This window comes from Zalophus californianus, chromosome 7, assembly GCF_009762305.2.
Source record: "Zalophus californianus isolate mZalCal1 chromosome 7, mZalCal1.pri.v2, whole genome shotgun sequence".
Lineage (NCBI taxonomy): Eukaryota > Metazoa > Chordata > Mammalia > Carnivora > Otariidae > Zalophus > Zalophus californianus.
In genome coordinates, this window is record NC_045601.1 from 108420524 (window position 1) to 108436318 (window position 15795).

Sequence of the window (15795 nt, forward strand, 5' to 3'; positions counted from 1 at the left end):
TTTTTATGCTGAGTCCCCGTGTCTTTTTATTTTCCAATTATGTTCAAAAGAGTAAACAGAAGTCTCAGCCGTGGGTGGCTTTTGAAGATCTGGTCTCCACCTCATCAAAATCTACCTCATCAAAAGAGGGTGCATACTTGATGAAGGTTTATTAGACAGTCAGGTGTGTGTGTGTGTGTGTGTGTGTGTGGCATCTCAGAATGTCTTGGGAGACACTCCTCGGATTGGCTGGCCCCTGGGCCTCCCCTTGGCCCAGATCACTGGGTTTGAGAGCTGTGAAGAATGGGTATGTGTTGGCCGTGTGAATTAAGTAGAGGCAGGAAAAAATTACTGAGAGGCAGGAGAAAGATGATGCCTCATGGCTATTCCAGAGTCAGAATTTTTTGAGAATGAGAAGATGAGTGGTTTGTTGCCCCCAAATGGCCAAAGAGTAATTCCGACATTGCCCTTGGAAACCCAGAGTCTCACGGATATTTTCGAAATGCCTGTCTTGAATCCCCCGTCTTATATGTGAACTCATGAGGCCATTAAGCCCAGAGAGTTAGCACCATTAGCCCATCAGTGAGTAACAACACAGCTTACCGTGTGTCCAGCTTTGGGGGATTCACATAGGGCATAGTCCCTGGGCTCCAGGGTCAACCACATCTCATTGGAGGAACGAGGGGAATATCAAGCGAGCAAACAAAAATCTTCCTTTGAGGGGCTTTGCTATGGGTTGCTCTGAAGAGCATCACGTCAGGGGCACCTGGGCGGCTCACTCAGTCAAGTGTCTGCCTTCAGCTCAGGTCATGGTCCCAGGGTCCTAGGATTGAGCCCCGCATTGGGCTCCCTGCTCAGCGGGGAGCCTGCTTCTCCCTCTCCCTCTGCCTGCTGCTCTGCCTACTTGTGCTCTCTCTCTGTCTCTCTGTCAAATAAATAAATAAAATCTTAAAAAAAAAAAGCGTCAGGTCAGTGAGGGCTCCTGCTAATAATGTTTATTGGGCTCACACTCAACGGGCATTCACCACACCCTAGCAGTAAAGTGCTTTTTGTGTACTGTGTCATTTATCCTCATGACTGCCCTAGAATAGGTAAATTCTGTTTTTATCACCACCTCATAGGCAGGGAAGCTGAGACACAGAGAGCTTAAGCAACCAGCACAGTCCTACAACTAGGAGGTGGCGGATCTGGAATTCAAATCCAGGCAGTCTGGCTCCAAAGACAGTGCCCTTAGCCCCTTCACCTCTACTGTCCTCCTGGAGGGGCTCAGCTAATCCTTGAAGGATGAGAGATTTCAGAGAAGCAAAATACCGAGAAACGTGAGCACCACAGACCCAGGGGTGGTAGTACTGGTTGTGTGACTACAGACAATTTACCAAATATTTCTGAGCCTCAGTGTCCTCATCTGGTAAATGGGGATAACATCTTCATAGAGTGGTGTGATGGAGATCATGTGTTTAGAGCATAGAGCAAGGGGTATTATTGTTAGAAATAGAAGGTGGGAAGAGGGGCACAGCCTGACCAACACGCAGCCTCAGGGATGAATATGAACTCCATGTATGGGTTGGAAGGATAGTGGAAAGAGGGGTGGTCAAGCTAGAATGCGGGATGGGTCTATCAGGTTGAGTGGGAAATAAAAGCTGGCTGGGATGTATGAGGCCAGAGTGTTGAGGACCTTGAAAGCTACCATAAAATGTACCACAGCACTTCAAAACACAGGTATGTGGACTTTGCTGATGTATGGAAATGTGTATTTGGTAAAAAAAAATAGGATGCAAAATAGTATGTACAAACCAACAGCTGTGTAAACACATTATGGTTTGTGTAGCACCTGCAGTGCTACAGATATTCCAGTTCACCACTTTTAATTTATTTATTTCTCTGTAAATACCTAATGAAAACCAAGAGCGAACAGGAGGTCAGGCTGAAGAATTTGGCTTTTAACTTGTGGACATGCACAGGGGAGCAAGCCACTTTTGTTGTTTTATTTTAATTGAGATATAATTCATAGGCAGTCGACTCTCATTATTTGCAGATTTTGTATTTGCAGAATCACCTACTCGCTGAAATTTATTTGTAACCCCCAAAGCAATACTCCAGACACTTTGGACATGTGCAGAGCTGTGAAAAATTTGAGTCGCCCGATGCACACGGTCCCAGCTGAGATCAAACAAGACACTTTGCCTTCTTGCTTCAGTTCTCAAACTGTAAATAAGTGTTCTTTGCTCTTTAGTGCCATGGTTTTTTTTAAATTTCTTTGTTTTTTGTTGGTGATTTCACTGTTTAAAATGGCCCCCAAGCATAGCGCTGATGTGCTAATATCCCTAAGTGCAAGAAGGCTGTGATGTGCCTTACAGAAAAAAACTACGTATGTTAGATAAGCTTTGTTCAGGCTTGAGATATAGGGCTGTTGGCCATGAGTTCAATGTCAGCGTGTCAAGAATATATTAAATAAGGTGTCTTTAAACAGAAACACACATAAAATAAAGTTCTGTATTGACCAGTTGATGAAAATGCTTTGACTGAAGTTTGCAGGAACCTAATCTTGTACTTTCCTTGGTGTATTGATTCCACATTTTCTAATTCAGTGTTCGAAGCAACTTTACAGACCATAACTACTGCAAATAACAAGACTCGCCTGTACATAAAATTCACCCTTTGAAGGATTTATTTATTTATTTGAGCGGGGAGGGGCAGAGGGACAGGGAGAAAGAGAACCCCAGGCAGGCTCCATGCCCAGCCTGGAGCCCAACAGAGGGCTTGATCCCAAGACCCTGAGATCATGACCTGAGCCAAAATCAAGAGTCGGACACTCAACCTACTAAGCCACCCAGGCACCCCAAAATTCACCCTTTTAAATTAGCCCTTTTGTATTTTAGTATATTCATAAGGTTATACAAACCCTCACCATCACTGCTGATTTTTGAGCAGTAAACTGACCTCCTAGAGCAGCAATCTAAGAATTGTCTGTCTTTCCCTGTTCCCTGCTCTCTCTGCCCTCTTTCAGAATGCCCAGGAGAACCATGGACTGGCTGTGCCCACCCCCTCTGTGCCAGGAGACTTTGCGAACAAAGAAGAGACAGGTAAAAGGGCCCTGGGCTTGGGGCTTGTCCATCTTTCTTTCCTCCTTTGGCCCAAGCATCCAGCCCACTGCCGCAGCTGGTGATAAAGCGGGAGTCCCCGGGCCTTTTGGCTACTGGCTGCAGTGGGTGGGAGTTGAAGAGAGTCAAGGCTGGCTAAGGCCCACTTCCAGTGGGGGAAGGATGGTGAGGGCCAAGGCCAGAGCAGGGACAAGGGCAGCATGAAGCAGTGGAAAGAACCCTGGAGTCAGACAGACCTGGCTTTCAGTCCCAGCTCCCCTACAGATTAGCTTTGCTCCCTTGGGCAAATCACTTAACCCCTGGCACCTCTGTATCTGCAAATGAGCCGGGGCCAACACAGTTCCAGTTCTGGGGGAGTAAATGAAATACGGGATGGGACGTTAGTCACTTCTTGTCATACTCGTGCTCAAAAGGTGCCAGTGACTTCCTGTGTCACTCATAGCAAAGGCTCTTGCCAGGACTCTCAGAATCTGGCCTCACCTGGGCTCACATCCTGCTTTCTCTCCCTGTCTCACACTGCCCCGGCCATCCCGGTAACCTTGTTGCCCTTCAATACCAGGCACATTTCCACCCCAGGGTCTTTGCGTTGCTGTTCGCCCTGACTCAGCTGCTCTTGCCCTATATGTAGGTACAGCTCCCTCCCTTACTCCCTCTTTGCTCAGCTGTCACCTTCTCAGCGATTTCTCTAACCACCCTATTCAGATCGTACCCCCAGCACCCCTCCTGGCTGTTTTCCACATATTACTCATCAGCTAATGTGGTACTAGTTTACGGATGTACTATGTTCGTTGTTTGTCTCATTGTCCACTCAAAACATAAGCTCCAGGAGGGCCAGCATTTTGACTATTTTTGTTTCGTTTTCACTGCTGTATTACAGCTCCTAACACTTGGGTGCTTTTTTCTTTTTAAAGATATTTTATTTATTTGAGAGAGAGAGAGAGAGAGAAAGCATGAGAGTGAGCACAAGCAGGGGGAGTGGGAGAGGGAGAGGGAGAAGCGGGCTCCCCGCTGAGCAAGGAGCCCGATGTGGGGCTTGATCCCAGGACCCCGGGATCATGACCTGAGCCGAAGGCAGACGCTTAACGACTGAGCCACCCAGACGCCCCAACACCTGGGTGCTTAATGAATATTAGTTTTTTCTCCTCCCCCCCCCCAGTATGTTTTTTGTCTTGAAGTCAGACAGCTGGGAGGAGCCTTCAGAGCTCACATTCCCCGGGTTTGTTATGCTCTGTGCTAGAAACTAAGAGGCAGGGAAGCAGAGGACGGGTGCCCCTAAGAGAGAAATAACAGGGCATCCTGGCGGTCTGCAGACTCTGCAGAGTGGGGGGACTGGGGTCCAGGTCCAAGAAGGGAGGGGTGTGAGCTGCCGGGGCCAGAGGTGCTCAGCGTCTCTTAGTGCCCGGGTGTTCAGGTCACCTTCTTTCTACACACCCCGCCCCCATTCCATCCCTCAGTCCAGCATCTGTTCCAGAAGCTCTCTGCGAGGTGGAAGGCTGGGTTCTTGGTAGATTCCGGGGCTTTGGAAAGCAGGAGCTGCTCGTGCATCCTGCTCCCTCCTATGGGTCTTTCACCTGAACTTCCTACTGAGAAGTTCTCCAGGCCCCTGGCCCTGATCCCCAACTTCCTGTTCTTCTCCCAATTTTCGCTGTCTCACAGTCTGAAAGGTTAAGTGCAGTTGGTAACAATCAAAGGGGTCACCGATCCTTAAGTGCCTACTATGGGCCTAGCACCATGATCAGCCCTTTATGTGTCTTTATGTGAATTCTCTCACGAATCCTGACAACAGCTTTATGTGGTAAGCACTGGCGTTATGCCCACTTTATAGATGATGAAACAGAGGCTCAGCAAGGTTAACTAGTGTGTCCGAGGTCACACATCTGAGTAAGTGGTAGAGCTGGGATTTGAACCCTGGCTTTCCTGGCTTTGTATCAGCCGAGGCCCCCATGAGAAACAGATGGCAACTCAAAGGGGCTAACCAAAGCGTTTAGTAAAGGGATGACGTGACATACAGGGGTGTGAGCAGGGTTTGGGGACTGAAGTGGATGTGGTGCCCCAGAGGCCAAAGGAGCAGTGGGGAGCTACTCCTAGCTCTGAGCTGTCGGACAGGGGCTAACCTGACAGAAAAGCAGCCCTTGCTGACTGTGGCCCGTCAAGAAGGGAGCCGAGGGTTCAATGCCTTGGCCTCTCTGCCCCCACCCTCTGATCTGCCAGCAGCGTCCATCGGCTCAACCCACCTGTAGCCAGAGGATAAGGGAGTCCCCGCACATAGCAGGGCATAGAGGAGTGAAGCAGACAGAGGATATTCAGTCCGGGCTCCAGTGGCTGTGCCCAGGATAAGCAGGGGCCCCTCCCTAGAAAGGAGAGGCTCACTCCCAGGACAGCTCAGGAGACTGGAGACATTGCTGCTCCCTCACCTGATGTTCAGGAGGAAAGGCATGAAACTGGCCAGTTACTCTCTTGGGTGCCGCCCCGAAGAGATGGGCAAGGCTGGTTGGCTTCATTGTCCCCCTTTTCTTTGCTTCTCCCTTCTTTCAGGTACCAGCTCACTAGTCAACGGCAGCCTCCGACTGTACAGCTCTGTGGGTGACCTGAGGCCTGGGCACTATGGGCAGGACCCACTCATCCCCCCACCGCCCCCAGGCCCGGCCCCAGGGCCACCCCTGGACACTTCACAACCTCGAGAGGAGTCCCCACCGCCTCCACCTTCCATGGCGCCCCCACCGCCTCCCCTGCTGCTGGAACCCCCACCCCCACCCAGCACAGCCCCACCTCCACCCCCAGTACTGGGGGCCCCAGCCCCTGTCTCCACCCTTTCCTCCCCATCGACGCCCACCCCTCCTGACTTCATTCCTCCTGCCCCACCCTTGGCCTCTCTAGCCCCACCCCAACCCCCTCTGCCAGCCCCAGCACCCCCAGCATTTCCTCATACAACAGGGACTCGCCTCTTTCCCCCTGGGGGTGTCACCAAGTGGAAATCGGAGGTAGCTCTGAATGGCAGGCAGCCAGAGGCCCCCAGAACCAGCCCCCCCCAGAGCCCAGCTGAGCCAAAGGGGAGTCTTCTGGGCCCTAAGCCAGAACCCCACCTCACTTTCCCACGCTCATTCAAGGTGCCTCCCCCAACCCCAGTCAGGACTTCATCCATCCCAGTTCAGGAAGCACAGGGGACTCCTCTAGAGGAAGAAGAGGCCACCAAGAAAGCCCCCAATCGACTCCCACTGCCTCCCAGCTTCCACATCCGCCCCGCGTCCCAGGTCTACCCGGACAGGGCCCCTGAGCCAGACCACCCAGGGGAGCTCAGGGCTGCAGCACCAGCCAGCCCCACACTGGGCCAGTCCCAGTCCCGGACTAAAGAACATGCTGAGACGCCACCGCCAGCCCCTCCCCTGGCCCCTCCCGCACCCCCGCAACCCCCCCCAGCACCGCCCCTCCCCCCAGCTGCCCCTCCTTTACCTTCTGCTGAGAAAGTAGCTCCTCCACCTTCGGTGTTTGCAAAAAGTCGCAAATCCAGCTCCCCTGCTCCCAAACCCAAACCGACCCCCCCCAGCCCAGAGGACACAGCCTCTTCAGAACCTGTGGACTGGAGGGATCCCAGCCAGATGGAAAAGCTGCGGAGTGAGCTGGCAGCCTATCTCTGTGGCTCCAGGAGGGACGACAGATTCCTCAGTCACAGGGCAGGCTCAGCAGTGGCCTCTGAGGAAAAGGAGGGCAAGAAGGGCCCCAGCCTGCCAGAGAAAGAGGCTCCTCCAAGCTTGCCAGAGCAGGAGACCCTTCCAAGCGTTCCTGAGAAGAGTCCCTGCAGCCTGCCCGACAAGGGGACTGCCACCAGCCTGCCCCTCCCTCCTGTGGACTACATCCCCCAAGATGCCCCAACTCCCAGTGTCCGGCAGATCCGCAGTGAGCTGGAGGCCCGGTTCTCCTCATCAGCAGAGAAGGAAGCCAAGCCCAGCGTAGGGTCTCTGCCTCCCAAACCTCGGCTAGAAGGGGGAAGAATCTTTGAAAACAGGGGGGATAATGGCAACTTCTCTAAGCCTGTGGCCAAGAATCTGCCCCCTCTATCCACCACCCCTCTGCCAACCGCACCACTTCAGTCCAAGGCCGTGCCTGGGCCAGCCACACCACCCAAGGCCACTCCTGGGCCAGCCCTACCACCCAAGCCTGCGCCTGCGCCTGGGCCAGCCACACCACCTAATGCTGTGCCCGGGCCCGCCATACCATCTGCAGCCATAACTGCGCCCACCACATCATCCCAGCTGATAGAGAAGAACCCAGTCCCAGCTGGGCAGTGGGAGAAGCCCAAACCTCAAGAACTTACAGTGCCCCGCCAGGTAGAGGCAGAAGGGCGCCCCACAGAGCCCAGTAAGCCGCCTACCCCAGGAGCCGTCTCAGCTCCAGCCCTCCCACCAAAGAGATCTCCTGGCGGAGAAGAGGTGACATTTCTCTACAAGCTCTGTCGCAGCCAGAAAAGCCCCAGCCAAGAGGTTGCTGCTGGGACGGCACCGCGGGCCACAGGTTCAGCCGTAGGGTCAGGGGAACCTGCGGAGGTGAAGGAGCCCCAGGGGCAGCCGGCCAAGCCCCCCACCTCAGCCCAGCCTGCCGATGAACTCCTCAGGCATCCGGTGACTGGGGAGGTGGTGCAGCCAGGCTCCCCGATGGCCCTGCTCCTTGCAGCCAGGCAGAGAGCCCAGAAGGGGAGGCCAGGAGGGCTGGCCCTGGGCCGGTCCTCCCTGCCAGGGACCTTCCGTGGCCACAGCAGCCAGCCCCAAGCAGGCTCTGACAGCATCTTCCACAACGAGGGCCGGCCCAACTCCTTCACTGTGGTCCCCAAGTTACCCAAGGAGGCCGAGAAGGACGCCCAGCTGGCCTCGTCGGCACAGCCCACCGTACCCAGTCAGTGGAAGCCCCAAATCCGCGGAGACCCGGAGGGCACGGAGCCAAGCCTCAGGCACAACGGGACAAAGGCGGAGCCCCAGGTCCCTCCGGCCTGGGAAGGGCCGGCATCCTCCAACCTCCCCCGGGGCCGCCTGTTGCCCAAATCCTTCTCGTCCCCTCCTTCTCCTTCCTGCAAGAGGGATGACGACGATGACGAGGAGGGGGAGTTCCACTTTGAGCTCATCCCGCCGCCGCCAGAGTTCAGCAACGACCCTGAGCCCCCCGCCCCGACCCTCCAATATCTGGGGCGCCGGGGATCCCCTCCCCGGAACAACTTCCCAGACTTGGGGCAGCCCTCGGCGCCTCGCGGCTTCTCGCGCTTTCCGGCCGGCGCGCTCCACGCGGGGGCCGGGGGCCTGGAGCGCTTCTCGGGCGGGGGCCGCTCCCTCATCAAGAAGCGCCTGTACGTCGGGGAGCCCCACCGCAGCCCCGGGCAGCCCCGCGGCGCCACCGGCCGCAGCCTGAGCTCCCCCAACTGCTTCGGGCCGCCGCCCGGAGGCCCGGAAATGCGGCGCGTCAACTCGGCGGGCCGCGCGCTCCGCGGAGGCCTGCACGCGCGGAGGCTGTCCATGGAGGGCGCCGCCCGCGGGGAGGCCAAGTTCAAGGCGCCCGGCGGCGACTGTGGCTTCGCCCCCACGGCCGGCAGGTGAGCTGGGGGCGGGGCGAGGAACGCAGCCCGGGGTGGGAAGCCAAGGTGAGTGGAGGCCCTGCCCTCGGGGCCCCAGAGGAGCCCACCAGGCCGTGGCCACCAGTCCGGGCACGTTGGGTTTTCTCTCCTCTGGCTCTCTGGGCAGAGAAAGGGACGCGAGGCGCGCTTAACCTGGAAGAGCGCTGTGGGCGGTTGCCTGACCTGCTAACTTATTTCCCACCCTCTCCCTTGTTCTCTCTTTCCCTACCAGCTCCCCCTCTTCTACCTTCTCTTTCCCACTCTGTAGAGACTCAGAGCTGCAGGCTAAGAGTGGTGTGGTGGGGAGACCTGAGTGGCCCTTGTGTGCCTATGGGGATTGCCCAGCGACACAGAGAAGGATCCAGACCCAGGCTAGAAGTGAAGAGTTCCAAACAGAAGGGTATTAGGCGCTATCCTGAGGCCCGCCAAGCCTAGCTGGGAGGAGGAGCCCTGTGTCTGGAATCAGTACTGGTCCACCCAGGTCCCACCCTGTCCACCGGGGCTTGTGTGGGCAGATACCACAGCGCTGAGCTACACATCTTTTACTCTTGTGCCCTGAGGGAGATGGGAGGGCTGTTGGTTAACTAGCTGCAAATATTAACCTCCCTCTCTCCTGCTCCCCCATCCCAGGTCTCCCCACAGCACCCCCCACTATGGAAGCCCCATCAACACATTCACCGTGAGGCCTGGGACCCGCCATCCCATCTCCTATGCCTACTCGGGGAACCACCGGAAAGCCCCGTCCTGAACCCCGGGTGTTCTCAGCTCTACTCCAAGGCGTCAGATCTGGGCACTTGTTTTTGTGGGGGTGGGAGGGATGTGGCAGGTGTTGGGTGTCCTGGCTTAAACATGGAAGAGTCTTTGTTACCCAAACACAGACAGATGACGAGTGAGAAGTGGCGGAAAGATCAAGAGTGGGCTTCTGTTTCCCAAAGCACTGGGGTGGCTGTGGGCGAGGGGAGGGGGAAATAGGGAGGAGAAGAGGAGCCTTTAAGGGCCTGGAGCCTGAGCCTCCCCTATCTACTGTTTGCTTTAGCAAGACTTACCTAAAGCAGTTTTACAAGCATGGCCTACTGAGCAGGTTCTAAAAGCAAGGGGCGGGGTGCTAACTCTGAGTCCGTCTCCATGGCTGTGATCGGCTCTCTGGTGCTCCCAAAGGCCTGAGGCCCAGCTCCATCTGGGTAGGGGTGCAGGGAACTACAGGTTGATCTCTTTAGCTTCCACCAATCCACCATTTGCCACCCTAAGGGTACCTAGCATAGAAGGCACATTGAGGTGGGACCAAGGACATAGGCATGGACAACATGTGGAGAAAGTGCTGGAACAGAGTTCTTTGCATCAGCCAAAGGTGGGGATAGGGAGGGTTGATGGTTCGGTCGCCCCGGCCCTGGCCCTGAGCTACCTCAGCTGCCGGGAAACCTAGGGAGAGAAGGCTTGGCAAGTACGGGGTGGGAGACAGAGGGTAAAGTCATGTTTTCCTAGCCAGACCCAGGCAGCCATGACTTGGGGGATTGGGCCCGAGGAGCCAGAAGGCCTGGGGGCTTGACACCAAAGGCCTAATACAGCCAGAACACATTTGGGATTTGGTGGGGGCATCCTACCCAAACACCCTTCCCAATCCCAACACTTCAGGTCCCCAGTATTATGGAGCCTTTAGAATGCATAGTGAAGATGCTAGAAGATGCAGAGTGGGAGGTAGCAGAGATGGGCACTGGGATCTGAGAGGTGTTTGCTGCTGACGGGGACTGCGCTTGGGAAGGGTCTAGAGTGGTAGGACTGGGCCAGTTCCGAGCAGGGGAGACCTATCGGTAGGGCCCTTTGCCTGAGCAGTGTGAGCTTATGCCTGTTGGCCAGTGAATTAGACCCCCATCCACTTTCAAAAGAAGTTCTGATTTGGATGACATGTGTTCCCCACACATGTCAGGAAACAGTCTTCCTCGTCCCCTCCCCAGGCCGGATTCCGAGGACCAGGCCAAGGCAGGCTGCCTTGGTAGGAGGAAGGGCAGGGAGGGGCCCACCGCAGGAGCAGGCCTGCAGGGGCAGCCAGAAAGCAGTGCCCTTTGGGGGCAAGATGTTGGACCTTTATGGCTTGAGGTAACCAGCCGGGTACCAGGTTGTGGGGACAGCAGGTGAGCCACTTCAGGGAAGGAGAGTGCCGGCACCCTGCTGGGGCAGGATCTGGTTACCTGTGTTCAAGAAGCGAACCCCACCCCAACACCAGCACTGGCCCTATATATATGTATGTATTTTCCCTGTACAATGTTTTATAAAAGACTTCACTAATTTATCTGCTGTGTCAGGTTTGAGGAGTGGGGCGTGGGCTCCCAGCTGTATATTGCTCTGGAGGGAGGGGAAGGGCTGGCTGTCACTTGGCTTGGGAAATAAACAGGCCAGTTTGGACTGGCCTCAGCTCTGTGGCTGTGGATTGATGACTCGAAGCTACTTCAGTGTGATGAGAGGTTGGAAGAGCTCCGCCGGGGAAGGCTGAGCACAGGGTGGCAGCTGAACCGGGGAGCCATTTTGCCGGGCCCACACTTTCTCTTCTGACCCTTAGGCTCTCTCGTTCTTGAAATCCTTCAAGGGGAAGAAGCAGAGCTAAAGTCTGGTGATAACAAACTGCATCCTTAAGCGAGTCTCTTTGACTCTCCGAACCTCAGTTTCTTCTTCTGTGTGATGGGCATGATAATAATGCCTCCCTGGGGCTGCTGTGAAGATCAGAGACAGTCAGGTGCTCATTAACAAGTATTTGAGGGACTACTGGCGGTGGGCACTGTGCTTAGCATGGATATATGTGGCTCCTGCTCATGGCAAGTCCGGTGGAGGAGAGAGGCGATAAGAACACCCAGAAACATCACACATTATAATAAGTGGTGGGAAGGAAAGGCACAGGAAGTGTGAGAATAACTGGCCAGTGGGGGAGAGAAGTGGATTTACCTTCACCAGGCAGTCAGGGCGGGCCTCTTGAAGGGGTGACATTTATGCCAATTTCGTCAAAGCATCCAGCAAGTGTCTGGCAGTCAGTAGTTGCTCAATAAATTGCATTTTTGGCTGGTGACTACCTTACATTTGTGTGGGGTCTTTCACAGTTTTCCGTAAAGCTCTGACTTGGTATCTCCAACTTTTCCAGAAGAGGAAACTGAGAACCAGAGTGTTTATCTCAAGACGGTGTCAGAGAGTTGTGTTTCCTCCTCTGAGTCTTCCGACTTGGGGTGGGGGTGGGAAGGGAGACCAGGAGGATGACTCATTTATTCAGCAGCTCGTGCTTCCAGGAGGGACCTCCCAGGCCTCCCTTAGCCTGGGCTTCATCTTGCTCCTTTCCCCTGTGAGGCCCTCACCCTGGTAACACGGAGGACGGGGGCCCCAATTCCCTGCAGGACTTGGGGCTCTGCCTCCTCACCCCTCCCTGATCTTCCTAACTTTCCTCTCCCCTTACCTGACATGGGAGGGGCAGAGGGGAGTAGTGGAGGCTGGGGGACCAGGGCCCCACCTATGGTGCTGCCTCAGACAAGCTGTGCCACTGTGGGTCTCCGCTAACTCATCTGAAACACAACAAGGACAGACTTGCGCCATGAGTCGGTCTTAGACTTTGTAGGGTCCCAGACCTCTTTAAAAAGCTGCTGATGGGGGATAGAAAAAAATTAAAATAAAAAGCTGCTGAGAACTATGGATCCTCACCTACAGAGATGCCCTGGCCCATGCATTTTTACCACATTATTTCAGGCAGTTCATAGATTCCCTCCAACTAGGGCTCCATGGACTTCACACGGAAAATTCCCAATGCGACATTGGTCGGTCATGGAAACCAGCAACACCTGACCTTGACGGTTTGGAAAGTTCACTGGTTCTGTTTATTTGTGACAATCCTCTGAAACGTGTTGGCCTTGTAACAATACTCCTAATTCCATTTTGTCAGTGAGAAAATCCAGGCTAAGAAGAAAAGTGAGTTGCTCAGAATAGCCCACCTGCCTCCAAACTGCGAACCTCGTTACAGCTGCCTCCCTTCCCACTGTACCCCCTCACCCATTCAGCCCTCGCCCCATCATGCCACCTCCCAAACTTCCTTTCTAGCTGAGCACGGGTCCGGAGGGCTTAAGGAGGGTACAGGTACTCGGGTGCCAGAAAACCCTAATTGGCGTGGGTGGCACAGGTGTTCCTGGATCAGGCTGGCTGCACCTTGGTTTCTGGAACCTCCCAGCGGCTCCCTGGGCGTGGCCCAAGGCGGGCCAGAACCCCGCCTCTCTTGTGAGGCAGCCGCTGAGGCAGGTCCCAGGGCAGGCTGTGCTGGAAGCCCTAGCCTCCCGGATGGAGCCCAGCTTTTCCCGGGGCCCCCTTACTTAAGGGGGGAGGCTTTTCTTGCTCCAAGTGAGCCTCGCCCTCCCTTCTGTGGGAGGCTGGAGGATAGAGGTGACTTGGGACCGGCAGGTATGGGAGAGAGGTGACCTCAGTGCCAAGCTGTCAGGCAGGTCTGCCCCTGCCTGCTCACCTCACCTGCCTACCCACAGCAGCCCATGGCCACTTTCATGTCCTCCGCTCAAAGGCAATGCTGGTGTCCCATCATTAGCTGTCCAGGATGGGTGGCCACTGATACCGGGCAGAGAACCTGGGCCTCCTTGCTCCGAAGCCCCAGGGATGGCCAACTGCTGTAGACCTGGGTTTGGGGCCTCTGGGGATATTTTTAGCAGGAAGGTGAGAGAAGGGGCAGTGCTGGGAGAGGGGTGAGACCAAGACAATGCATTAGGAATGCTCACTCGTTTACGTGAATAATCCTGTGCCCCCCTGCCAATTCCTGGAGCTGTAGAAGCTTCGCTAACATTTGGCTTGGAGGAACTGCTCCTTTCCATCCTGGAGAACCGTTCGCTGAGCTTCTACAGAGTGTGTTCTTATGGGTTTCTCTGTCTTCAGGCTGGCCCCCTTCCCCCGCCCAGGTGTCTCAGCACCCTGACCTTGGCCTCCAGTCTTCCTTCGCTATAATTTCTTCGGAAGACTGAGCCCCTCCACACCAGAGGTCCACGTTTCTTTCTTTCTTCCTTCCTTTCCTTCTTTCTTTCTCTTTCTTTCGTTCTTTCTTTTTTTTCTTTCTTTCTTTCCTTTTCTTTCTTTCCTGATTTTATTTATCCATTTGAGAGAGAGAGAGCACAAGCAGGGGAAGTTGCAGAGGGAGGGGGAAAAGCAGGCTCCCCAAGGAGCAGGGACCCCAACATGGGGCTCAACATGGGGCTTGATCCCAGGACCCCGAAATCACGACCTGAGCCGAAGGCAGACGCTTAACAGACTGAGCCACTCAGGCATCCCAGAGGTCCACATTTCTAATGAGAAAGCACCCCCTGCACATTTCCAGGTGGATGCCTGGCCAGCCACTCAAATTCCACCTCTCCAAAAGGGATTCTTTTTCCCGTACTTCCTTCACACACAATCCTGAGACCAGAGCAGCCAGGCCCATGGCCCTGCCATCCCCAAACGCTGATTCCTTCCTCACTGCTTCTGTCCCCTCCACTTCCTTGGGCTGACTTGCTCTTCAAGGCCCAGCTGAAATCAGCCCCTGCAGGAAGCCCTCCGCAGCCCCGTGCTGCTCAGAAACGCCTCCCTCCACACTTCGGCTCCCAGTTCCCTTGCCCGGCTCTTCCTCACCCTGCAGGCTCTGCTCAGACACCTCTCACCCCCTGGGCTGCACCAGCTGCTGCTAAAGGCTCCCAGGGCCCCCTGGTCCCCTCACATTGGCATAACTTGCTCCACATCTCCTTCCCCCCGCAGCTGGTGAGCTCCAGAATGCAAGGACTGCCGGTCTTATTCCTCACGGTATCCCCAGCATCTGGTGCAGCTCCTGGCACTCGTAGGAGCACTAAACGTATGTTTGTTGAATGAATTCATGTTAGTATTTATTTTTTAAAACTTTATTTTTCTTCTTTTAAGATTTTATTTCTTTATTTGACAGAGAGAGACACACGGCGAGAGAGGGAGAGAGGGAACACAAGCAGGGGGAGTGGGAGAGGGAGAAGCAGGCTTCCCGCCGAGCAGGGAGCCCGATGCGGGGCTCGATCCCAGGACCCCGGGATCACGACCCCAGCCGAAGGCAGACGCTTAACGACTGAGCCACCCAGGTGCCCCTCATGTTAGTATTTAATCAAATACTGTCAAGCACCATTTAAGTTCCTGGAGGGCAAAGATCATGTCTCCCACGGACTAGTGACCACGTAACTGTCTTGTTTCTGGAGGTGTGTCACCTGACCTACTGCTGAGGTTTCTCGGGTGGCACAAAATTATGGTTTTAGAGATGGGCGGTCTTGGGTTTCATCACAAAGGTGTCAGGGTGCCTTGAAGTGGCTCCTGCCAGGAAGGCTGAGACACGCTACCCTCTAAGTGGAGACGGGAGGTCTAGGAGGTGATGCTACCAGGTGAGGCTGTTCCCAGCCTTAAAAAAGGGCCAGGGCGAGAGGTGGCAGGCAGCCCTCATATCAGGTCAGGGCCTCTGTGCCCTGCGAGTAAGCCAGTCTCCCGGAGATGCCAGCCCCAACCAGCCAGAGGACTCTCGCTCTGTTTAACTCCTCTTTGGATGTCCTTTAGTCTCAAGTAATGTTATTTGGGGCCATGGCTCCTCCCACCTGTGCAACAGGGACCAACGGGAAAGGCTCTGCCAAATGTGGGCCAGATGATGGGAAGGAACAGCTCCTGTTCTCCAGCCCTCCCCCCCTTGGAGAGCCCTCCCTCAAGAGGAAAGTCTTGTTTCCCTTCAACAGCTAGCTACCTGCATGGTGTTCTCGGGGTTTAGCAGAGATCTAAGCACCAAGCTCGGACTCACCAGACTTGCTGCTTTCCATTTCGTCCACTTCAGCTTTAGGATCATGACCCCAAGGGCTGCTCTCGGAAGTGGGCACAGCCAGCTTTCTCTGCCACAGCTCCCTGCGCATTCTTCAAGATTGAATTTCTCCAGTCTCTGTCTTCCACAGACGGAGCCTCCTGATTGCTTGTACCTTTCCTCACTGCAGAGGTGTATCTCCTGCCATTTCCTGTCATTGATACCTAGCTTATTTTCTGAGCCACTCAAAGAGGGCTTGGTGGGCTCCTGGGCTTGGGCTCTCTCTATCACTCCTTTATCGTGTCTGGGATCTTTCCGTGTTTTGG

At 55.0% G+C, this 15795-nt stretch overlaps 1 protein-coding gene across 1 annotated transcript in view; it reads left to right on the forward strand.

The window, feature by feature from the left end:
• Nucleotides 1-11101, forward strand: part of C7H6orf132 (chromosome 7 C6orf132 homolog) — a 33463-nt gene extending 22362 nt beyond the window's left edge. The window contains exons 3-5 of the mRNA XM_027601401.2: nucleotides 2987-3062; nucleotides 5616-8655; nucleotides 9307-11101. Of these exons, the coding sequence (XP_027457202.2) occupies nucleotides 2987-3062; nucleotides 5616-8655; nucleotides 9307-9424 (3234 nt within the window). The 3' untranslated portion in view covers nucleotides 9425-11101. The remainder of the gene's footprint in view (nucleotides 1-2986; nucleotides 3063-5615; nucleotides 8656-9306) is intronic.
• The last annotated feature ends 4694 nt before the right edge of the window (nucleotides 11102-15795 follow it).